At 35.9% G+C, this 25,910-nt stretch overlaps 1 protein-coding gene across 2 annotated transcripts in view; it reads left to right on the top strand.

Annotated features, from left to right (window-relative positions):
* LOC149844023 (RING-finger, DEAD-like helicase, PHD and SNF2 domain-containing protein) overlaps nt 1–25,910 on the top strand; it is a 155,414-nt gene that overhangs the window by 31,394 nt on the left and 98,110 nt on the right. For both annotated transcript variants that reach the window (XR_016430949.1, XM_090000260.1), the window contains exons 3-6: nt 1,075–1,136; nt 4,216–4,720; nt 9,483–9,680; nt 22,675–22,930. Coding sequence is in view for 1 of the 2 variants with exons in the window: in XM_090000260.1 (XP_089856386.1) it covers nt 1,075–1,136; nt 4,216–4,720; nt 9,483–9,680; nt 22,675–22,930 (1,021 nt within the window). In the remaining variant the exon portion in view is untranslated. The remainder of the gene's footprint in view (nt 1–1,074; nt 1,137–4,215; nt 4,721–9,482; nt 9,681–22,674; nt 22,931–25,910) is intronic.

Genomic DNA, 25,910 nt, shown 5'->3' on the forward strand with positions numbered 1-25,910 from the left:
CAGGTATGAGACGGCTATGCACTAAGCGGCATGAACTAGATGGAATTTGCATTTGAAAATGTGCTTAATCAGCTGCGCACGAGGTGGTGTGCAGGGCCAATGAAAATGAATCAGTACTTGGAAAATTGTTGACACGCGGCCTTTGGCCGTTAGGCTGGTCAGATTGGGCAGCTTGGCGCGTCGCGGGTTTGCAAAACATTCTATGCCCATGACAAAGAGATAGAAAGGCTTGCGACGGTAAGAAAGGACCGTCGCGCTGCATTGGCTTCTTGAAAAAGTAAGCCCGTGACACAAATAGTGGGTGACCAATAAGTAAATGATTCCTGATTTTGGTATTTAGTCTCAATTGAGGAAGCTTATCAGGCAGGTTTGGCTAGGCATCTTCTAATCAGCACCAGTGTTCCTAATAGGATGTCATGCTCATTATTGTCTTATTTGTGGCTCACCAACTACAATGAGTTGGGCCAGAGCTCACTTGGAGCTCGAAAAGCTTCGTTCAAGCCCAACAAAATTGGCAAAGCTTACAAAATCTTATTTGGTTAAATTTGTCAAATTTGCAAGCTTGCAAATCATTTTTAGCTTTCTATGCCTTCTTGACTTCGTCTCAGTAGTTTCTTCTTATTCTTTGCTCAGAGTGGGAGTTTATAAAGGAAGCTGGAGGTGTGGTCCATAAAGGGGGAGAGGTAGGGATGGGCTTTTGAGGAGGCTAAAGAATGAGTGGTTATGGTCGGGTTGAGTAGGGAAGGGGGCAGTGTTAGGGTTTCAAACTTATGGGATCAATATGTCAAAATGGAGAGGAGGCTGACGGTTGGAATAGGGACAAGTGGATTAGTAATTAAGGTTCTGGAGTGGGTTAACAAAAAATAAATAATAAATAAATGAATTTGTGTGCATGTGTGTGTTCATATAATATACCAATATTGACACACATGCACAGAAACAGGGGAACTTAAAGTATTTCTAAAAATGTTTTTCTCTCTGTGTTCTCTTAAATGTTTTTCCTAAGCTTATGTTTGATGTGCTATAACTATAACTTCTCTTTTGGTGTTGTGCATGTGCTGGTATAATTTTCAGTGGAAGTTTATCAATGCATCCAGGTGATTCCTTATTTGACATCTCTGGGGGCATTCTTGCTGGTAAGCAGTTTAGTTTCCTCTTTATTATATTACTACTGATCAACAGCAAATACATGCTATGTGAAAAATGTTGGCAACATCTGTGCACATGTGAAAATATGGGCAATGAACTTAGGTTTCAGGTTTTTATGGGTACCAGGGACTTGAGTAGAAGGTAAGCCTTACAATTTCCTAACAGGGTGCAGAGGATAATATTTATACTTATCATTTTTGTTGACACATTTCCCCTTTGGCATCTTTCAAATTGCTAATGGATATTTTGTAAAAACACATCTTTCTGAGGGGCAATGTCCTTTAGTTTTTCACTAGTCTTTTTTCCAGTCTTTTCTGTATCAACTATCAAGTATCAAGGATTTCATCATCATGCATCCCCCGAGTTTCCACTTTGAACCTAAGACTAATGCTGTGGATTTCCATTAGGGTGAACAAATGATTTGAACATAAAGCCTTTGACCCCGATGAGATTTTGATGTTTAGTGAACCCTCAGTCTTAAACTTTTGATTCACTTTGCAAGTCATTTTGCATAGCACAGACTGCGGTTTGCACCCTAAGTTGGCTTTTATTCTACCTCAGGGTCACACTGAAGTATGGAGTTTGAGGCCAGTGCCATTCATTTGCATTGCCTAACAAGTTTGTTTATTTATTGAGTGTATTGGCCATTTTCTTTTATTACCTCTATACCTCCAAAATGATCTTTTATGCATAAATTTTGCCTAAAAAGGTAGTTTTGTTATACATCTGATGGAATCTGTATACAAGGTTGATTACCCTGATATCCACTAATGAGGGTTTTATCTGTAGTAGTTATCCAGGGTATATAAGCCCTTCTCCATATTGTCGCTACTGAGTATTTAATAGGAAGGAACTGAACATATTAAGCTTTAGAAGGTGCAAAAACAATCTATATATTTTCTTTTAGCTGAACCACTGAAAGTGGTAATATTATCACTCCGAGACAAAGAAAACATTCTTTACTTGCTATGCTGTTCATTGTTTACATGTTAATTATCGTCTCAACAAAATACACATGGCAATGGATGCATGACATTCTTCATACTTAATTTTACATGCTAGTGAGTCATCCTGTTCATTCCTTTTCTTTGCTCTTGTATATTAATAATTATATTCTCCAGCAATAAAGAATATGGAAGAAACTAACAACTGAGTACACTGTGAACAGACCTTATGTACCGTGAGTACATTGTGAAACAGACCAAAAATACCTGTCTTTTGACAACCTTGGCATTGATACTTGTGCACTCAAAAGTCTTCTGCTGATTGTCAGACCATCATTTCTTGTAAATGATGACAAAAGAGTGGAAGCTGACCTATACTATGTGGATGTTGTGCTCTTTGATCAGCTTATGAAATGCTTGGGCTGCAATTTTTTGTAGTGCGTGCATGGAAGTTACAATGGACTAGGAGGAAGGTGCACATCATGAAAGATCATAGTTCTAGTATTCTTGCATTTTAGTTTTCATGGTTGTAACTTACACCTTGCAAGGTCTAATATGTGTCCATGCTCTATATTGACACTTGAACATAACAAAATTCAGATCTTCTGAGTATGAAAATTAGGTAGTGATAAATAAATGGAACAGTAAGGTCAGAGGGCAAGAATGGCCACAACAGATAACTAACTACTGTGAGATCTATAAATTTTATGGGGCCATAATTATTGGAAGTTCATATAAAGGTAGATTTGGGCAGATAAGTTAAATGGGGTTGTAAGCATAGACACATATATCAGTGATATTTTAAAAAAAGTGCGATAATATCACTGTAAAGTTCACATTAAAGGTAAAATATCATGATATTTTGAAAATATCCAAAATTTATGTATGTCGTGATATTCTCGTGACAATATCACAATAATATCATGATATTATCAGTTAATTTTTACTTATTTATTTATTTTCTGTATCTTAAATATGTTTTTTCTTCTTAAAATTACATTTTTACTTATTTCTTTTATTATGTGTATTTTATCATCTGAAAATGTTATTTTCTTATTTTTTATATTTTCATATTTTTGAAAATTCTTAAGCCCTGAGATTTATCAACCTAACCCATATTACCATGAGAAATAACCTTGCTGAGATATAGGTGAGACAGATATTTGTGACTATTGTTGTGAGAGAGTAGAAAGCCTGCTACCACAGGTCAAATTGATTAACCGATGAGAATGTCAAAAGGGTAATTTGTGTGAAAACTTGGAAAAACATAAGATTAATCTTAACTATTTACATAATTCCCAAAACTACATTTGGTGTGGAAGAGAACACGAATATTAAGAAAAGCTAGAAGGGACTGGCGAATATCTTAATCCAGTTTAAACAGTCAAACAATGTTAAACATATTACATATAAGCTGTAGATGTCATCAGTATCTGCATTTCTCCCTCCTTTTCCTCTTTCTCTTTTGCACATCAGAGACTGTGTCAGTTCATTCATGTGCAAAAACACCAATCCTGGAATGCTCGAAATAACCTCAACCATGTAAGCTGGATTTCCTCTTATTGGATGACCATTGATATCCCAGATCATAGCTCCTGACACCCTAGTTACTCACTAAACAGATCAAGAGGAATATACCTTACATAGGCTAAGTGGAATGGGGGAAATAAATGACTGAATTGCTGTGCTTATGTGGCAGTTACAAGAGGGAAGTATGCATAGGGTATAATGTCGTCTGATAGAACATATGCATCATACGTGTACATCACATGGTCTCTTGGACGAGTCAGGATCTTATGGTATAAAATTTCAGTCAGCCGTGTAGAGATATCTGACCTGAGTCACATATGATATGATAAAATGCACCAAAAATGCCTGCATGTTGAGGAAAATGCATGTGTTGAGGCAACCATTTTTTTTTCTGGCTTATATGCTGTGCATCTTTTTGTTTGCTGGACGTTAACAAGGTCATGGTTATTCTTACTTTTCCAGTAAAATATCAGATGCCATATTTTATGTGTCATTGATTACATATGTATATTTATACTTCATGAATTTCCATTTACACGTGTGCACTTTTGCCTGTCTATTAAGAATCTGGTTAATGTTTTACTTACTGCAGATGAAATGGGTCTAGGGAAGACAGTTGAGTTGCTTGCTTGCATATTTGCCCATCCAAAGGTATCCTTTAATCACTGTGTTGCTTCTAATAATGAATTGAAACAAGCAGGAAGTGCTATAAGTAACATGAACCGATTGAAAAGAGAACGTGTGGAATGTATTTGCGGAGCAGTGAATGAAAGCATTAAATATAGAGGGTTATGGGTACAGTGTGATGTTTGCGATGCTTGGCAACATGCAGATTGTGTTGGTTTCACCCCTAAGGGGGAGGCTTCAGATGTTCACAGAATTCCCAAAACAAGAGGTTGTGAACCTGCTCCTGCTAGCAGTTTGCATAATAACCTGAAAAAGAAAGGGCAAGCTAACATTAAATTAGTTGAAGGAAATTACGTGTGCACAACTTGCACAGAATTGATCCAAGCTGCTGATTGCTCAAATGTTACTGGTGCAACTTTGATTGTCTGCCCTTCTCCCATATTACCACAATGGCAGGATGAAATTGCACGGTATACTTTTATAAGTTCTTTAATTTTGCTCATGATTGGAAGTTGTCTATTGCAGATAGTATTTCTTGCATTTCTTAGTTTATTTTTCTTCAAAAGATTCTCTATTTGAATCTAGGCGAAGTGATAGGTTTAGTCTTGAGTTGTTTTTCATTAATACACGAGAACAAATAAGACGTGTGTTGTGGAGAATGTTTCTAATTTTTTCTAGATTGCTCATAAAAATGATAAACATTAGACTACAATTTCAAACTGTAGTTGATCCTTGAATGTCACCATGAAGAAGAAGGTTATCAGAAGAACAAATTCCCCTTATTATGAAACCCATATGATACAACGGAAGAATAGGCTATTCTCTTTTTCAAATTGCATTTATGGAGAGAAGTTGAAACTTTATTCGTGCATAAATCACTGGTGGTGTTGTGAATTGTGTCCTCATACATAAGGCAGAAGTGTGAGAGCAAGAGAGAGAACACACAAAAAATATATAATTTTACTAATAAGAATGCTCACAAAAAGCATATCATACAATGGGGAATAAGGCCCATTTAAATAGTCTCAAGAGGCTAGAACTTGCTGTTAGGAGTGTCTAATGGCTAGACTATATGCATATACATATATGTACATGCTATACATATATAGATGTATGTACTTCAACATTTAACACTCCCCCTCAAACTTATGGTGAAATTACCAAAAGTTTGCTAAGAAGAAAGAGAAATCAGGGTAAAGGTAGGGCTTTAGTGAAAAAATCTGCAATTTGATATTCCGATGGTACATAGGGAAAATCATTAGTTCCTTTCAAGTGCTCTTCTTGAACGTAATGATAGTCCATCTCAATATGCTTGGTTCATTCGTGGAACATATGATTGTTGACAATATATATGAAGCTTTTGCTATCACAACACGACTTCGATGGTTCAGAAACATAAACTCCCATATCTCTAAAAAGAATATGCAACTAAACAACTTTAGTTGTTGTTGTAGCCATAGACCCATATTCAACTTCCTTAGAGGACAATAATACATTATGTTGCTTTTTACAAAATTAAGCGAATCACTTGGGAACACGCAAAAACCAGTGGTTGACTGTTGATTATTGGGATTTCCCCAATCTGAATCAGTATAAGCAATAAGATTTAAAGACAAGGAGGAAGATAAGAAAAACCCTTTGGAGATAGTATTCTTTATATATCTGACTATTCGCAATACGACACTCATGTAAACTGAAGTTGTCACATGCTGAAATTGACTTGCAGTATGCACTACATGTGTAATGTCTGGTCGAGTAATAGACAATTGGGTTAATGATCCAATAAGTTGTCGGTAAGGTGTTATATCATCTAGTAAAATTCCATCTCCAACTCTCGTCTTGACATTAACTACTTTTGGTGTGTTAGCATTTTTATCATTTGTGATTCCCGAGCGAGCAAAAGTATTAACTACAAACTTCATTTGAAACAAAATGTATCCTCTTGGCAAGTAGACAACTTTAATACCTAAGAAATATCTCAAAAAACCGATGTCAGTCATATCAAAAGTTTCTTTAAGCATAGATTTAATTTGTTCAACCCCTTTCTCAATATATATGAGTAATATAACAAAGGTGGAACTTGTAGATCTTATAAAAAGAGCAATGCTAATATAGCATGATTTAAAACCATGATGAACCTATCATACCATGCATTTGGGGTCTTATTTAAGCCCATACAAGGCCTTGCGAAGACGAACCATGCCCTTCTCAATGTTCAGACTCGGGGGAGGATCGATGCATACTTCTTCATTCAAATATTCATTTAGGAAAACATTTTTAACATCTAATTGGTATATGGGCCATTTCCTAATAGATGCTACTGCAATGAGAGTCCTAACATTAGTCATACGAGCAATTGGGGCAAAGGTTTCTTCGTAATCTATACCATATTTTTGGGAATATCCTTTAGCACCTAGCCTAACATTATATCTTTCTAATGATCCATCACTTTTGGTCTTTATTTTAAATAACCACCTATATCATATAGTTTTCTTTCCCTTAGGTAGTTGTTGAATTTCTCAAGTTTTAGCTTTATGTAGGGCTTCTAATTCTAACTTTATGGCTTCAACCATTCTTTTATGTTATTGGCCTCCCTATAAGTTGAAGGTTCATAATGTGATTGAATAGCTATGAGACAAGGTCTATAATTAGGTAAAAAGGACTCATAGGAGACAAACCTACTCAGGGGTCTAGGAACACACTCAGATCTCCTAAGATTAGGTTCTTCTATCTCAAGGGATTGGTTATATTTATCAAAATCACATGGATGATCCCCACCATCATGTCGAGAATAACATTGAAGTTCTCGAGTAGGATCACTATCATTGCTTAACTCATGAATACGTTCTACATTAACATCAATATCATTGAAAACATTATCATCATCATTCTCACTAGAATCATAATACGCTCGGTGAGAGTCTTCACTTGATTTCCTTCTCTTCGTGTAAGCTTTAATCGTGGTTCCGTAGTGGTTTTACTAACATATTCCCATAATTTCTTTCCTTTGATGTGGTTTTCGATAGTGGTTGCCCACATCAAATAGTTGAATTCATTAAGTTTGAAGGAGATTACCGTGGTGTCCTTTTCGGCCATGATCATGAGCAATGAAGGAGAGGAAGCTTGAATCCACAACCACCAATAAGAATGTAGGATCGAGAAGGGAAGGATCATGACCACATGATCCCTCAAGATTTCATGCACCAACGAGCAATACTATCTTCAAGCTTCAAGAGCACGCGGCTCTGATACCATGTAATCAAATAATAAAGAAGAATACAAGAGATTGGAATTGGCAACAAGCCAAAAACACAAGTCACTATGGTCAATACAAGAGTTGCTAAGGGCAATACAAATGCACTAAGGCACAAGAGAGTGAGAGAAAGAGAGAGCAAACACATAAATATATAATTTTATTAATAGGAATGCTCACAAAAAGCATATCATACAATGGGGAATAAGGCCTATTTGAATAGGCTCAAGTGGCTAGAACTAGTTGTTAGACGCTCCTAACGGCCAGTTCAAGAGCTATACAACATAAAATAACAAAAGAAAAAAAATAAAGAAATAAAAAAGTAGATATTATATATTATATACACTATACATATATCCATATATGTACATACTATGTAGTATGTATATACATCAACATCTAACACTTCTTCCTTCACATTTTTCCTTTGACACTTTATCATTCTCAGCCTGAGGGATGATCCTGTTATATTTTGATCCATCCATGCAATCCATAGATATCTTCCCAATATTAAGTTATCCATTGGAAAGGTTCAGGGAACCTAGTTTGTGAAATTCAACTTTAAAGGAATTACGGTTGAAAAACTCTCCTTTTTCTGAATACATACATTATAACCATGCACTGATTTTGCAGTATAATAGAGTTCAGATCTCGTTTAGGCTGATAACATTTCCACAATCTTTCCAAGTAACTCGGCTCGGACAAAATCTATTGAAGCAGCAGGAATCAGAGTATTAGAACAGCAAAAGTATCAGGCACTTGTGAGACAACCAGCCATCACATAGGCCTACTTATAAGATAATGTAAGAGAAATTGTATAGAGATAAGGTTTTGACCACAAAGATTTCCCGAGATTCAAGCACCCAATTGCAACACTTACCTAAATCCTTTGATCTTTCATTGGAAAATAATAACAGCCTGGCAGAGGTAGAAGTTAGAGGATAAACCTTGAAGGAGTTGTAGAGCTACCTGAATCTTGTTCCATAGTTGCACAAAAGTTGGAAAATTGAGCTCTTCATCACAATCTCTGGAAGACCTGATGACAGTTCCAAAAATCTTCTATGGAGCTGTACTTACAAATGCAGTGGAGGAAAAGCTAGCAGATTGCCTGGGCAATCCAGTCATAACAGTTTCTGGGGGTGTCCAGGTGGTATACAAAGCAGGTTGTCTGGAACCCAAAAACTCTGTCTGAAGGAAGGCATTCGTGCTTCAGCCTGCATGCCAATGATGTTAGAGCATATTTAGCGATGTTAGTGATAGGAATGCTTCTCGAGAAACAAACTATTTCACTTGCTTCCTCTGGAGAATGAATTCAATGATTTCAAGTATATTTAATGATAAAAAATGAAGAAAGAAATTATGCCCTTGCCAAAAGGTGAGAATGACAAAAGGGAATATTGAAAGGACAAGTTACTGAACTTTGCTTGATGAATGCAAGAATTGGATATATGGCATATATGTTTAATAATAATAATGTTTTTCAGTATCTTCATGCATTACCATTTTTGAGGAACTGCTATTTTCGCTGAACTTTGTTTGCCATGGAACACATTTAGTGAGTTATCCAGCTGTCAAAATTGGCATTCTCTGAAGATGATACTTAAGGTTTACTTGGTGGGATTCTTGTGCATTTAAGCCAATGCCAAGTGGTGAATTTACTCATTGACTTATGTGATGATTTGGTTTACTTGAATATGATGCATATGTTACTTTCATGTCTTGCAGACACTGCTGACGAAAAGACTACCGAAAATTTGCAGTTGAATGTTGTCTCTGAAGTATAGATTCACATAGTGCTTTTTTGTTGTTAAAAATTTGTTCATGTTTTAGGTCATTGCTCTATGAATTTCTCAAACACTTTATGACATATTCCTTCCTTTCAATTGCTTCATTTTATAGTTGCCATAGATCTATATTTAATTCATCGATGTGCACTTGTGCTTATGAGAATTCAATCTGAATCTTGACCCTTACTGTAGGCACACAAGAGCTGGTTCCCTCCAGACTCGTGTATATGAAGGTGTTAAGAACTCGTCTTCATATTCCTCATTTGTTGATTTGGATGAACTTGCAAGTGCTGATATTGTTTTGACAACATACGATGTGCTGAAAGAAGATCTTTCACATGATCATGACCGTCATGATGGTGATCGTCGTATAATGAGGTTCAAGAAGAGGTTTAATAACTCAATCCTTTTGTGGTTTTTCTTTCCCCATGTTTCATGGAACTTAAATTTGCAAGATAGCAGAAATTTTTGTTGGTATATTTCTATATTCATGTTTTGATGAATCTAGTTAATTAAATTAAAAGTTTGTTTGTGTTATACGTTAATGTTAATGTTATCTTTCAACATATACCTGATGCCCATAAATTTTTTACTGAAGCCTAAAGGTCACTATTGTTAGTGGAGATTTAGAATTTTAGTGTAACTTAGCCACATGTTCTATCTTTAGTTTTTTTTTTTGAAAAGAAGAAGCTGAAGTCATGGGTCAAGCTCGATATGTATATATTAATAATGTTATATATATTCATCCTCACACTAATCATGACGGCAAAAATTGCACAAGAAGAAACTGCTTAGGCTTAGTGGCAGGTCTGCAAGTTGGGAGGTGTGACTTAGAAGCAGGAAGTGGCCTGCTTAGGGAGTATGCAGCACTGCGGATTCATGATTCCTGCTGCTTGGAATCCCAAATATTGGTATTCTGAATCAATTGTTGGATAAATTTATTGTTTGTGGTCTAATAGAGAGTATCCCATTTCTCATAGTATCGATTAAGGTGTGTCAATATGTCCTTTGTTGTAGAATTTTTTCTTATTATTTTTAGGACCTTGATGTATAAAGAAAGCTTGCTATCATAAATGTCATCCTTGTCTCAAATATCGAATACATAATATTTGTTTTGAATTTTCAATTTATATTTTTTTCATGTTATCCTTTGAAATAAAATGTTCTAAGGATGTCTTCATATAGCTTATGGAGTTTGACAATTTTTTCTCGCAACTCTTGCAACCTTTAGCTTCCCATCACTTCACAAGTAAATCCTATTTCACTTCTCAAACAGATCTCTGCATCACATGCTTTTCCTGTTTCCATTTTAATCTTCTTAAAAGCCAATTTTCTCACTTCCTCCTTTTGGTTCCCACGTTGCTCCTCAATTTGGCTACTGTGAGAGAAAGTATGAATTCCAATCACATAAATTGAAAATGATATCACTGCATGGATTTGGGTTGGAGGGTTTTTGTTTTCATCCATCATTGAGTAGTTATGTTTTTAGTAATATTGAATGAAATCTGGACCTTTGTTATTTGATACATGAATAACTTTTAAACTATGCTGCTTTTTGGTCATCTCAGGAAAAAAAGTTTATTTATTTTGAACCAAATTTCTACAGATCTCCCTGTATCTGTTTGTGTACTACTGTACCAAATTGCTCAATTTTGGTCTAAGGGCTTAAAAAACAAGAATCAACTGCACTAATCTTTGTAAGCCAAGCTATGAAGCTAAGTAAATGTGCCGATCCATGAAAAATCATAAGCTAAGCTAAGCTAAGCTAAGCAAAGGCTATATATGGATTGGAATCCTTAATTCATTGTTAATGGTTTTACATATATAGACTTTCCATTGGATGATCCATTGCAGCCATTTCTGTATACCAGCTTTTTTGGTTCTTTATTCACAATAATATCTTTTTTGTTCCTTCTTGATAGGGTATTACAAGGATTGTGTTAAAATAGATGTACATATGTATAAGCCAACAAAGGCACATGTGCCAAGTAGGCCCATTTAGATTTTTGTCAAGTGAGGGTATTGCATTGCTAATTTTGCTTGTGAACGAACCACTTGATGCTCCATTATTGAAAGCACTTTCAATCTTGGATCAAGTTGTTAAGTTGTACATATGTGTGTGTGTGTGTATTGTCATACATACATATTTGTTTCATATTGTACATATATACATACATATATACATACATATATACATACATGTATATATATATGTATATAATGATGTAATAGGTAAATACCCTTTAGAGGTATTTTTGTCATTTTACTCATGTATAACAGTATTGTTCATTAGGAACAATTTTTCTCTTATTTATTTTTTATCTTTTTATTTAATGTCCTTTTTTATAAAGAGCATGGGCTCTATGGTCAAAAGACCGTAGAGTCGTTGGGGGCTCTCCAACGGTCACATTTGTGACCGTTGGGAGCTCCCAACGACTCTATTGTGAACTCCCCAATAGAGCCCCATGCTCTTCCTTTGTGTATAAATAAGGGTTGAACCCCTCTCTTGTAACTAATGCTTCTCTTAAGCATTTATGCTCAATAAAGATGAATATTTTTTATATTTTGTGTTTTATATTTAGTTCCTTAATATGTTATATGCACTTAGTGCTTGTGTGGTTGCCTCTTGTTGGCTATTGTTTTGTCTTATAGTGGACTTGTGCTTGTGCACATTGTAATTGTGATCTTGTAAGCCCTTAGTGACATTGGTTTGTACTTATGCACTTTTGTGATCGTGATCATGATCATATAAAACCCTTAGTTGCATTGTTTTTATATTTTTCGCTGTTTCATTACATGATATAAAAGCCAAAAAATTCTTCTTGGCATTTTGCTTGTTTTGGATCTTGGAATTCTTTGGTTCGAGTTCGTGCTTCGTGAAGGATTCATGATTGTTGTGTGGCTTGAATTCAAGAGAAATATAGACTCATTATGTATCTTATATCTTTAAGTATTTCTTGTGTTATCTATTCCATGCATTATGCACGAGAAAACACTTATTTTCTTTATCGTTAAAAGGAATATATATATATATATATTTGTTATTATTATTAAAAATATTTTTAAATATTTTTTTAATCACCATTGGACTTGCTTTTTATTAAATATCTTATAAGACTTATTTGTTTATTTTTGAGAAATTAGATATGTGTATGTTTAAATCATATTTGAATCTTAATTTTTTAAAACTTGCTTTCTTTGATATATATATGTATACAATCATCTATGCTTGAGCATATGTTGTTGGCATTTAAATGCTTTATTGAACAAGTCATGATTATAAATGTCAAATCATGTTCTTATTGTTAAACTTGGTTTTTATTTTTTTTGATAAATTGTTATATATTGTAAAATAATTTGAGATATTTCAAAATAATGATGTTGCGTGTATTTCATAAGTATAATTTTATGAAATTTTGCTTGAACTTGTGTTTAATATTTCTCTTTACTCTTGGTGTATTAAAAGTAGCATATGAAGTGTTAAAAATTATGATCTAGCTTATAAAATAAATTTTATTGATATTTGATCCTTATGCACTTATGATTGCCTTACATGATGAATAAGATTGTTTGTTCGTGCATAAAGTATTGAGCATAATTTCTTATGAGAAGTCATTCACTTTAATAAATGTCTTGTATGGGTAATTTGTGGGACAATAGTTATGATATTAGGTGTTTATATTGTTGATCCTTTTTGTGGTACTTATGATTATGTTATTAGTCTCGTGGCATTATTTTACATGCTTTGCATGAGATTTAAATATTATGTTGCATACTTAGTTTTTAATAAAATATTAAGTTGAGAATCATGAAAAAATTCTGTGTTTTTATGGGAGTTATATGCATTTATCTCATGGTTCACTTTAGTACTTGTCCATTATTAATGGACGTGTTTGTCCACTTAGATCTTTGGTGGACATGTGTGTTCTTGATTAAAGACTCTCGATTCATTGCATACTTGTTATTTATAAAATATAAATTTTTATATTGTGCCCCTAGTACCTTAAATCTATCATTTGCATATATGCTTAAATTTGTTCCTATGCATGTCTTTTGTATAAGATATGTGACTTTAAGTTATTTAGATTATTGCATATACATGAGCTCTTTTGTTCCCTTTGTAAGAATTCATGATTAGTTGTACTTGCGTATTCACTTGGTTTTTTTTTATATGGTTCTTTAAGAATCTCTGTATATGTTTTGGTCCTCTTTAATGACATTGATTGTCTCATAGTAGACTTGTAATCTAGATTGAGCTCTCTCTCTATATAGCTTGCTTATATTAACAATGCTTATGATTGCATGTGCATATAATTGCACTATATTCAATCCAAGTTTTTCATTTACCATTATTGGATTTGATTTGAAACTTTGTTTTTTCAAATTGGTTCTTATCTTTGAATTCACTTGTTTGAAAAATGATTTTCGTGAGTATTTATTGCCTTTTTATGACATTTGTTACGGCCATCACAAAATTTTATATGATGCATCATCTCTTAGCCTTGTTATTTTTTGATTCAGAGATGTTGGGGTGAGTTGTGTGCACCTCGTTTTATTTCAGTTTAGATTGTCAACTTATGATTTGGCTCTAACCGGCAATTGTTTGATATCTGGATCTGAGTGTGTTATAACACTCATTTGTTGTATGACTATTGTTATTATGAATGCTTGTAACTCTGTTTATTTGTGATGGTTATCTATTTTTGAAACCATGGTGTTTCGAAAGATTGTTAAAATTGATATTTTTATTGATAACATTAGTGTGTTTTCATTATAAGCTCTCTTACCTTTTGTGTTTTCTCCTGTTATGCATCTTATCTAAGTGTCATTATATGTAGACAAGAGATGTTTGTTTACACTTTCATTTGTCTTTTTAGCCCACTGTTAGCATTGTGATTTTTAGCCCACTGTTAGCATTGTGATTATACTCTTGATCCAGTCGTTGATACACTTGATTTTTGAGTGTCATTATATGTAGACAAAAGATGTTTATTAACACTTTCGTGCGTAATTTTAGCTCATCATAGACATTATACTCTTGATCTAGCCGTGGATACACTTGTTTTTAGTGTCATTATGTGTAGACAAAAGATGTTTATTCACACATTCGTTTGTGATTTTAGCCCATCGTTGATATTATACTCTTGATCTAGTCGTTGATATACTTGATTTTTGAGTGTCATTATATGTAGACAAGAGATGTATATTCATACTTTCGTGTGTGATTTTAGCCCATTGTTGGCATGATGATTATGCTCTTGTTCTAGTCGCTGATACACATGTTCAAACCATGTTTAGAGGCCTAGTGAGGTGTTTGCTTGTGGTGGTTAAACTATTGTTGAAATTTGCAAAATATCACTTCTTGATATTTGTGAGAATTTAAATCTCTTCATATTTTGCGCAAATTAGTGTTGATTTGCAAATATCATTCTCTTTGCTATGTGAGATTTTTTAGAATCTCTCCATGAAATTTCAAAATGTTTTCTACTTGCGTTTCCTAAATAGGGAAAAATGTTTATTAATAAAAAATTTATGGATTTTGCATACTTGTGCTGTTTAATAAAAATCTTATTATTTATATTGTGATCCTTCTTGCGTGTGCCCCTTTATGGGTGTTGAGAGTGCGTTCTTTACGAAAACACTTGTGTGTTGTCCACTTGATATTGGTGGACATTTTTGTTAGTAATTGAAGGCTATTTTCCATTAAAATCATGGATTTTATTGATAAAAATAGTTATTTTTTAGTGTTGCCTTTGATAAAACTGCTGCAAGAATCGAGAAAAGAGGAGAGGGAGAGAGGAGAAGGAGAACTCAGGTGCTTGTTGGGAATCGACAACCACTCAAATCTGCATTAGCTGCACTAAAACATTGTTAAGTTTAATAGGGTTACAACTTCTTTTGCATGAACAAAACTGCCCTGCATTAGTAATACAAAATACATAAACATACACGTGATATGGATCTTCTACTGGATCCATATCCGATCCATATTCTAATACCCTCCCTCAAGTTGTGCATGGGATTAAACCATGTACAACTTGTTCTTCAGATACCAAAAACGATTACTTGTGAGGCCTTTTGTGAACATATCAGCGACTTGGTCTTCTGAAGTCACATAAACTGGTTCAATCTCTTTGTCCGCTATCTTTTGTCTGATAAAATGTTGGTCAATCTCAATATGCTTAGTCCGACTGTGATGAACAAGATTGAACGCAATTTGTATATCACTTTTATTATCACACATAAGAGTCGAACTTGAGATATTCTCTCCCATCTCTGTAAGTAGATGTCTAATCCAGGTCACTTCTGCTGTTGTAGCTGCCATAAATCTATACTCTGCCTCTGTGCTAGATCGTGTCACAACCTTCTGTTTCCTGCTACTCCATGAGACTAGATTTCTTTCGATAAAAACACAGTATCCTAAAACAGACCTCCTCTCATCTGGGTCCCCTACCTAGTCCGCATCTGTATAAGCCACTATGTCATGTTTCAGTGTCCCCCATGAGGATTGCACATATGTGAGTCCATCACCTACTGTGCCTTTTAGGTAACGAAGAATATGTTTAACAACATCCATATGGCCAGTCTTCAGTTCATGCATGAACTGAGATACCTGATTTACAGAATATACAATGTCTGGTCTAGTAAAGGTAAGATACTGTAACGTGCCTACTAAACTGCGATATTTGCTTGCATCAGGGTATAACTCACCATCACAAATACTGAGCTTTTGACTGACAATACTAGGTGTAGACAGAGGTTTGCAATCTGTCATTCCTGATTTGGCCAGAAGATCAAGAGTGTATTTGTGTTGAGTTAATGACATTTTTCCATCTTGTCTGTCCACCTCTACACCAAGGAAATATCTCAGTTCCCCAAGATCTTTCATCCTGAATCGCATACTCAACAAATCTTTAATTCGTCGAATATGGTATGGAGCATTACCATTGATCACAATATCATCAACATATATAAGTAAGAAAACCATAGTGGTTCCATCTCTGTACATAAATAGAGAATGATCAAGTTGAGAGCGGAGGAAACTGTGGTTCTGAATCTCTAAGGAGAAGCTTTCAAACCATGACCTGGAGGCATGCTTTAAGCCATACAAGGCTTTGCTCAATTTGCATACATATTCCTTTGGGTCTCTCTGAATAGCCTTGAGGTTGCTCCATGTAGACCTCTTCATTTAAATCCCCATGAAGGAAGGCATTTTTAACATCAAGCCGACCAAGAATCCACCCATGTTCAATGGCCAGGTCAAGTATAATACGAATGATTCCCATTTTCACTACTGGGTTGAATGTCTCATCATAATCTTGATCGTATTATTGAGTAAAACCTTTGGCAACAAGACGTGCCTTGTATCGTTCAATGCTACCATCCGGTTTATATTTAATCTTATATACCTATTTTGAGCCAACAACATTTTTTGTTTGGGGGACGACCAACTATCTCCCATGTTCGACACTCATGAAGTGCCTCGATCTCCTCATTCATTGCTTCGATCCATTTGTTGGATTGAATAGCTTGACGAAATCCAAGTGGTTTCTCGTGTTTTTCAATCTTTGATAGAAAAATCTGAAAATCCATAGAAAAGTTATCATAACTCACCCATTTCTCAATAGGATGCCTTATCCTTTCTGATCTTCTTGGTACCTCTCTGTTATTATTGGACAATGCCACCTGTTCTCCAGCAGGTACATCTGTTTGCTCTTTGGGTCTCCTGGTATAGACATTTCCTCTGTATCTCAGACATTCTGTTTTTGATATCTCGTCTCAAACTATCTTATCATTTATGCTTCCAAGAGCCAAACTAGTATGTTCTGCAGCATGTGAGATGAGTTCAGCACTAAGCCATGGATCATACCAATTTACAGTTGCGTCAATATGTTTATAATCGTGATTTGCTTTATTTCTCAGAAAACTATTTTCATCAAAAATAACATTTCTGGAGATTCAAATCTTCTTGTTGACAGGGTCATACACCTGTATCCCTTGTGTTCATCTGCATAACCTACAAATTGACATATGGAAGCTTTGTCCTAAAATTTAGTTCTCATGGATTTATCAACATGTACATAACACATGCAGTCAAAAACTCGTAACTCATTATAATCAGAATGTACCCCAAAGAGTACATAATAGGGAGACTGATTCTCAAGAATAGGCATAGGAAGACGATTTATCACATGACTAATGGGCACGTTAGAGCCATGCATCATGCTCATTGCACTTTCCACAATGTGTCTATGTTTACGTTCAGCAAACCCATTTTGTTGTGGAGTGTATGGGCAAGAAACTCTACGATGTATCCCATTATCTTGAAGAAAATCTAAAAATTCCTTGGAGGAATACTCACCACCCCCATTACATTGTAGAATTTGATTTTTTTGAGAGAATTGGGTATTAACGTAGGCATGAAAATGATGAAAGATAAGAGAAACCTCTGATTTGTATTTCATAAAGAATATTCAGGTAAAGCGGAAAAAACTGTCAATAAAGGATACATAATATTTACTTCCAGAAGAAGAAGCATTTGGGGCTAGGCCCCAAACATCAGAACATATTATCTCAAAAGGCATGAATGCTCTTTTATTTATTTGATGAAAAGGAAGTACATGACTTTTGCAAACCTGACAGCTGAAATACATTTTATTCTTCAACGAAGATGAAATAGACTCTGGAAGAAATCCATTGGACACTAATTTTTCAATAAAGACTTGACTACAATGACCAAGATGAGAATGCCAAATTTCTGGCTTATTACACTGAGATATACTTAGAACACTTCTAGAGACGTTGTCAGACTTGGAAGGCTTTAACACACTGGAGGTTAGATCTTCATTGAAGATATACATGTTTCCACGTCGCTCTCCTTTAGCGAACATCTTCTTCGTTTGAAGATCCTTGACAAAGACAGAAGTAGGAGTGAATTCAACAGATGAATTGGTAGAATCAAAAGCCTGGAAACATAGACAATATTTTTCTTTATATTTGGTGCATGCACAACATCAAATAAAGGAATGGATAAAGATTCGGACAAAGAAATGAAGACGTTGCCTACATTTGAAATAGGGTGGTGAGTCCCATCTCCAGTTACAATATTAGATTTACCAAAATAAAGGATTAAGGTAGAGAACTTACCTATATTGCCAGTGACATGAGCACCTGCCCCAGAGTCGACATACCATATTCTATTATCATTCTGCTTCAGGTTCAAGTTAGCCATAGCAGACAAGAGAAGATCCTTAGCATCATCACTGACGCGAAAGGTATCCGCAGATCCTGATGTAGCAGCATTTCTGTTGTTTTGTATTCTATTGCGACTTTGAGGATTGAACCAGCAATTGGCTTTGATGTGGCCACGTTTGTTACACTGGTAGCATGTGGGAATGTTCCTTGACAGGTTGAGAGTGACATTTGGTATAGGTAGCAACCCACACCCACCCTGGATTTGTGCTCCCCTACCTCTGCCATGCCCTCATCGTGTACGATCAACAGTCATCCCTGTGCAAGAACATCATGCATAAATGATTGCCCTGTTGAAGCATCAGAAATGCTTTTCAAGGACATCTCATACTGGAACAGTTTAGCACGCAAATCTTCAAAACTAGGTAGCATAGGCAAGCACAATAAGGTAGTTACAAGAACATGATACTCTGACCCCAGGGCATTCAGTGTCTGCTGCACTTTTTCTTTATCTGACACTGGATATCCAACAATGGCTAGTTGATCTGTGATACTTTTGACTTGATTTAAAAATTCAATAATGGTCATTGTCCCTTTTCTCAAAGACTGAAATTCACGCTTGAGAAATATCACCTTAGCCTCTGATATTTGAGCATAAGTCTGAGCTAGAGTCTCCCACAATTCTTTAGCTGTACAATCATCAGGAATAGAGACTAATACTTCTTGTGTTAATGTGGAAGTAATGTACGCGACGAGAGCTTGATCACACTTCATCTTCTTTTGCTTCAACAAAAGTAGGATTACGAACAATGTTTGGTAAGCTTCCATCTTCTTTTGCTTCTTGTGTGATAAATGCTGGAGGCGTTGGAGTGGAGCCATCCAAATGACCTGAAAGATCTTGGCTTCGGATGAAAGGAGTGATTTGACGTTTCCAAATCAAATAATTGTTGGTATTCAATTTTTCAGAAACGAGCTGCCCAAGAAAATTAGAAGAAAGCCCCGAGTTGACTGAACTGTCCATTTGTAATCTTATGATAGAGAATAACTTTTCAGCAGAGCCCGACACACAAAGAAGATGGTGTCACGACGCACGATAGATTATGAAGAATCAAGTGAGAGGAAAACAGTTTTACGTCAGTAGATCTGTGTAGGGTTCAGATCTGACTCAGTCAATGAAGAAACGCAGACAAAGGCGGATGAAAGGACGCTGGTTTAATGCAGCCAGACTTGGAGTAGGTGAAAGACTCTGACAATGACAGACAACCACAGTAAGTGAAAAGGAATATAGACCGTAGATGAAAAAGAATATAGGGACTCGTATGAAAGGACGCTGGTTTAATTCAATCAGACCTGGAGTAGGTGAAAGACTCTGACAATGACAGACAACCACAGTACGTGAAACAGGGAAAACACGACTGACGTGAACAGGAGGTGTTCACGTGACCAGAGTTGGGTTGCGTGGAAAAAAAACTTGCGTGACCAGACAAGTTTCTTGCGTGAGACAAAAAAAACTGACGACAAGAAGAAAGGGGACGTTACTTTAATCACGTGCTGTCATTAACTCAGGTGGGACAAGGAGAATAAAACCTGATGATGAGACCAAGTTGCATGATGACGAGAGGAGTAAAGTCTGACGACGAGAAGGAGGACAACTTGTCCCGGTTCCTATGAAGGCCCTTTTTATTCCCAGAGAGATCGATGCTCTGATACCATGATAAAACTGCTGCAAGAATCGAGAAAAGAGGAGAGGGAGAGAGGAGAAGGAGAACTCGGGTGCTTGTTGGGAATCGGCCGCCACTCAAATCTGGATTAGCTGCACTGAAACATTGTTAAGTTTAATAGGGTTACAACTTCTTTTGCATGGACAAAACTGCCCTGTATTAGTAATACAAAATACATAAACATGCACGTGATATGGATCCTCTACTGGATCCATATCCGATCCATATTCTTATAGCCTTATGTGCATTAAATATTTTTTAATTGCATGTTGAATATATATGTGTATGTTTCATATTGATTATCTTGTTCACATTGTTGCATGCATAAATTTAATTAACTCTTTTCTTGAGGGTTCTTTTTTTAGTGTTATACTTTATATGCTTGTTGTTTTCACTATAAATTGATGATTTGTTTTAATTGAAGGGATTTTCTAAAAATTTGGAATATTATTAATACATAATTTTTTATCTCTTCTTGATAATTGATTAAGTTCCCTTATCATCAATATTTATGTTTTCTTGAAAAATATGTTGATTTTGAGTTTATGATTGTCTAAATTTGATTTCATAAAATTTTTTCTTTTGAGGTATACTCGTCCTATCTTTCTTAATGGGTATCTAAATATTTCTAAAAATTATCACCACTTTGCTTAAAATTTTTTCCTTGAATGTTATTCTTATTCAAAATATATATATTTGTTTTGAAACTTCATAACTATTTTGTTAGAATACCTTCTTTTTGTAGTTGGGACCTGTGTTTTGTTTTCTCTACATGTTCTTAAAGATGCGATGGACTGAGAAAGGAATATCTTCGATGCATCATGAAGATGAAGATAGCCGACGAAGGCGATTGAAGATGATCACTAATAAAAGACATTTGGAGACTTGTATTTGCAAAACTCTCTGATATGTCCTGAAGATGGAAATTTCCATTAAAGACACTTGAGACTTTGATCTTTCCTATTGAATCTTTGTTGTATTTCCAAACTTTTGGTATATCTCACCGTAAGTTTGAGGGAGAGTGTTAAGTTGTACATATATATATATATACATACAATGATGTAATAGGTAAATACTAAATACCCTTTATGGGTATTTTTGTTATTTACTGTACATTAGGAACAAAATTTTCTCTTATTTTTTTTATCTTTTTATTTAATGTCCTTTTTGTAAAGAGCATGGGCTCTATGGTCAAAAGACCATAGAATCATTGGGGGTTCTCCAATGGTCACAAATGGGAGCTCCCCAATAGAGCTCCATGCTCTTCCTTTGTGTATAAATATGGGTTGAACCCCTCTCTTGTAACTAATGCTTCTCTTAAGCATTTATGCTCAATAAAGATGAATATTTTTTATATTTTCTGTTTTTCTATTTAGTTCCTTAATATGTTATATGCACTTAGTGCTTGTGTGGTTGCCTCTTGTTGGCTATTGTTTTGTCCTATAGTGGACTTGTACTTGTGATCTTGTAAGCCCTTAGTGGCATTGGTTTATGCTTATGCACTTTTGTGATCGTGATCATGTAAAGCCCTTAGTTGCATTGTTTTTGTATTTTCCTCTATTTCATTACACAAGTACAGTCTTTTGGTGCAGCAAGAGATAGCCATGGTGAAAAATTTCAACTATCAAACTAGCTGATAACTCAGTGTCTCATTCTTGGATCACATATATTAAAGTGCGTGATCACTATATCAAGGAAAAGGTTCTACATTAAAAGTTGCATTGGCAGAAATTGGAAGAGGAACCAAGTTCGCTACAAAAGGTCTTAATGCTTTAATATCTGTTTACATTGTGGAAGACTTGGCATGAATAGAATGTCAACATTCAAAAAAATCAATATGGAGGGGTCGATCTAAGTTGTTTATTTGTTTTCTCAACTTAGTTTGTTTCATGAACAAGTTACCATGTTGCCTAAGACACTATAAGTTGGTGCGTACATATGCCCATTCCTAGGTCAACCATACAAATTGACCTCCTATGCTTATGAATTATGAATATGTAACTTCTTTTGTAGATATTCATGTCATGAATGAAGGAGTACCCATGGAGTTTTACACCAAGGGCACTGGAATGGGGGCACAGTCAACGTTGCACCTCAGGCCCCCAAAAAATTGGTGATTCCTCCCCGATATAAAAAAAAGTATAGTAAATTGTTATTTCCTGTCTTTGAGTGGTTGTGCCTCCAGATGCTAACCATTCTTGAGTTCCTGACTCTTGCTGCTGTTTTTTTTTTCTCTATTGCATGACCTATTTGGTTGGTGTTCTTGCATTTGGCATATGACCTATACTATGAGTTCTGATTCTTTATCAATTACTTTTTTTTCTTCTCAAGTTTGTTTCTGTTTTGACTCTCCTCTTTTTCAAGGTTTAAGTTACCTGCTTCTGGAAAATGGTATATAATATTTATTTAGTCGTGTATGAAGTTGTATACAAATAAACTTTATTTTTTATGCTGACAAAATATTATTGTAGATATCCTGTAGTTCCAACGCCCCTTACGAGAATATTTTGGTGGCGTATTTGTCTGGATGAGGCTCAAATGGTTGAAAGTAGCGCTGCCTCTGCAACTGAAATGGCATTACGATTACATGGTCAGCATCACTGGTGCATCACGGGAACTCCTATTCAGAGACGGCTTGATGACATGCATGGGCTCTTACGCTTCCTTCAAGCTTGCCCTTTTGATTTGCATAGATGGTGGGCTGAAGTTATTCGAAATCCATATGAGGTGAGAAAATATTCTGGGTTGCTCTGCTTAAGCTCTCTGTTTGCAAGGTGGTTTGGAGTGGTCACCCATTTAAGGTTGAATATGAAAATCATCCTCCAGAGCTTGCACTTATCTTCACAAGTGACCCAAAGGAAAAATAATTAAAAAGATGCTGCCAACCCTCTTCTGTTTGGTCAAAGGAGCATTTGGACGTCCCATTCAGCCAGTTCTGGACCAAGTATTATAACTTGGGAAATCATCTCAATGGTTGTTCACTCAGTTAATATGGTGAGTCGGCCAATATGGAAGAATTTCACAAAGTTTGGTGATGGGTTCATTTTGTAGTTAGGTTCAGGTTCTAATCCTTGAGTTTTTGGTGTAAGAACATTAATTACAAATATTGACGCATTACAGCAAGGTTGTGTCAAGTACAAGGTGTCAGCAAATCTAGATCTGATTGGAATCAGGTCCATGCTCTGGACTTGGGCTTGGACATGATTTCGATCAGATTTCTTGTTCTAATATGAATCACAGGACTCTTTTGGTTGATCTGTTGGGATGGACCTTGAATCAAGTCAGACCAGGTTCATGGTTTTAAGCTTTGTAAAATGGATAACTGCTTGTCAATATCGTAAATTGTAGCTAGGTGAGTAGGGGTGCAAATGAGTTGTTGGCAAGGTCTATGGATTCAGTTCTCCGCGACAAGTTGAATGCTGATAGGATCATTGACAGCATATCCACAAACTGCAATGCTTGTTCACCTAGGGTTTCAAATCAGCTCTATCTTATTCTTATGGTGTTTGTGTTATTAACACTTTCTTTCAATCCACATGTTAGGAAATACCTTCATTTTCCGTAATGGTCATATCTTTTTAAAAGCTGCCTTTGATGCTTGAAGTTCCTTGACTTCCATATCTTTGGTCTGCAATGATGTACAATGCTTATCATTTCCATATCTTTGGTCTCCATTCTTTAATGATCCTTTTGTAGTCTAAAAGCGCCTTTTCTCTCACTTTTTCTTTAAGGGATTCCTCTTTAGTTACTCCATCTTCCCCACAAATGGACTTGGTGAGAATAGGTTGAGGTTTTGATATGAAACTATCAACATAATCCCACAAGTCTTTGCCAACCAAGATTTTTTTTATAGTGGTGACCCACATATCATAGTTTTTCTCATCAAACTTGATGGGAACAATCATAACCACTTTTTTCGCCCATCGTAACAAGAGAAGAGGAGAGAAGAGATAGAGAGGGAGAAGAAAAGAAGATGGCAAGAACATGTTGAAGATGGTAGATGGCACACTTCCCAAAGCAATGAAGCAACGCTCCACCGATCTTATGAGCTTCCTCTTCACGTACAAGTTACAATCCAAGAACACCAATGCTTTGACACCATGTAATCAAATACAAAGGAATAGTAGAGTGCCTCTTATGGGCTTGACAAACACGCAAAAGTGTGTATACACAAGGACCACTTATGGGTCAAATACAATCACACAAGTACAACCCACAAATGGACAAGAAAGCATTACAAAGAAGAGGGGTTCAACCCCTTTATATACACAAAGAGCAAAGGAGAGGGCCTTGGTGTAATGAAATAAGCGGAAGAAACCAAGAATGCTAAAGCATTCACTATGTCCCACACGGACAAATGCAACAAGCACAAGAGAGAAAATCCACTAAGGGATATACAAAGGGCCTTATAAAAAGGCTACACACATGAAAAATAATATCACTATTATTGAAGAAGAGCTCTCAAGAGCAATACCACATACATGGGGGGTTCCCCCTATTTATAAGAAGAGGAGACCAAAGGGGCTCCCAATAGAGTCGTTGGGAGCCCCCAACGGTCACATATGTGACCGTTGGGGGCCCCAACGGTCACATATGTGAAATGTGACCGTTGGGGGCCCCAACGACTCCATTGTGGGGCCCCTTTTCGGTATCCAAAAAATACAAAAATAAAAATAAAAATAAAAATAAAAAATAGTGAAATACGAGAAACAAAATAAGTACCCCTATGGGGTACTTTGTGAAATGACCATAATACCCCTATCGGGTATTATGGTATTATTACATATGTTTTAACACCCCCCCTCAAACTTTACGGGGGAATGACCGAAAGTTTGCCAAGGAGGAACAAGAAGCGAGGAGCAGGCAGGGCTTTGGTGAAGAAATCAGCAAGTTGATATTCTGAAGTGACATATGGCAGTGTTACTGTCCCACGAAGATATTCATCACGTACATAATGACAATCCATTTCAATATGTTTCGTCCTCTCATGGAAAGTGTGGTTGCTGGCAATGTAGATAGCACTTTTGTTGTCGCAATAAAGCTTCGAAGCCCCGGTAATTTCGACTCCCATATCTTGAAGAAGACTTCGAAGCCACACCAGCTCCATTGTAGTGGTTGCCATAGCCCTGTATTCTGCTTCAGTAGAAGACAATGAGACTTTCTGCTGTTTCTTGCACCTCCAAGCAATTAGCGAATCTCCTAGGAATACACAAAAACCAGTAGTTGAGATTCGATCATTTGGGTTTCCTCCCCAGTCAGCATCAGTATAAGCTAGTAAATCTAAGGAAGAGATTGAGGATAGGAATAGCCCTTTAGTCAAAGTATTTTTAATATATCGAATGATCCGGAGCACAGCACTCATATGCACAGATGTAGGAGCATGCTGAAATTGGCTTGCAGAGTGCACAGCATGAGCAATATCGGGCCTGGTGATAGTCAGATAGGTGAGGGAGCCTATGAGTTGCCTGTAGGGCGTAGGATCGTCCAGCAGAACTCCATCCTCCAGTCGTAGTTTAGCATTGATAACCTCGGGAGTCTCCACCTTTTTATCATCTGAAATCCCAGATTTGGAACATATGTCTGCAGCAAGCTTCATCTGTGACAGTATATACCCTCGAGGAGAGTATGCAACTTCTATGCCAAGAAAGTACCTGAGAAAACCCAGATCAGACCATATCAAAATTATGTTTTAACATATTTTTAACTT

This window comes from Nuphar pumila, chromosome 3, assembly GCF_984573655.1.
Source record: "Nuphar pumila chromosome 3, dmNupPumi1.hap1.1, whole genome shotgun sequence".
Lineage (NCBI taxonomy): Eukaryota > Viridiplantae > Streptophyta > Magnoliopsida > Nymphaeales > Nymphaeaceae > Nuphar > Nuphar pumila.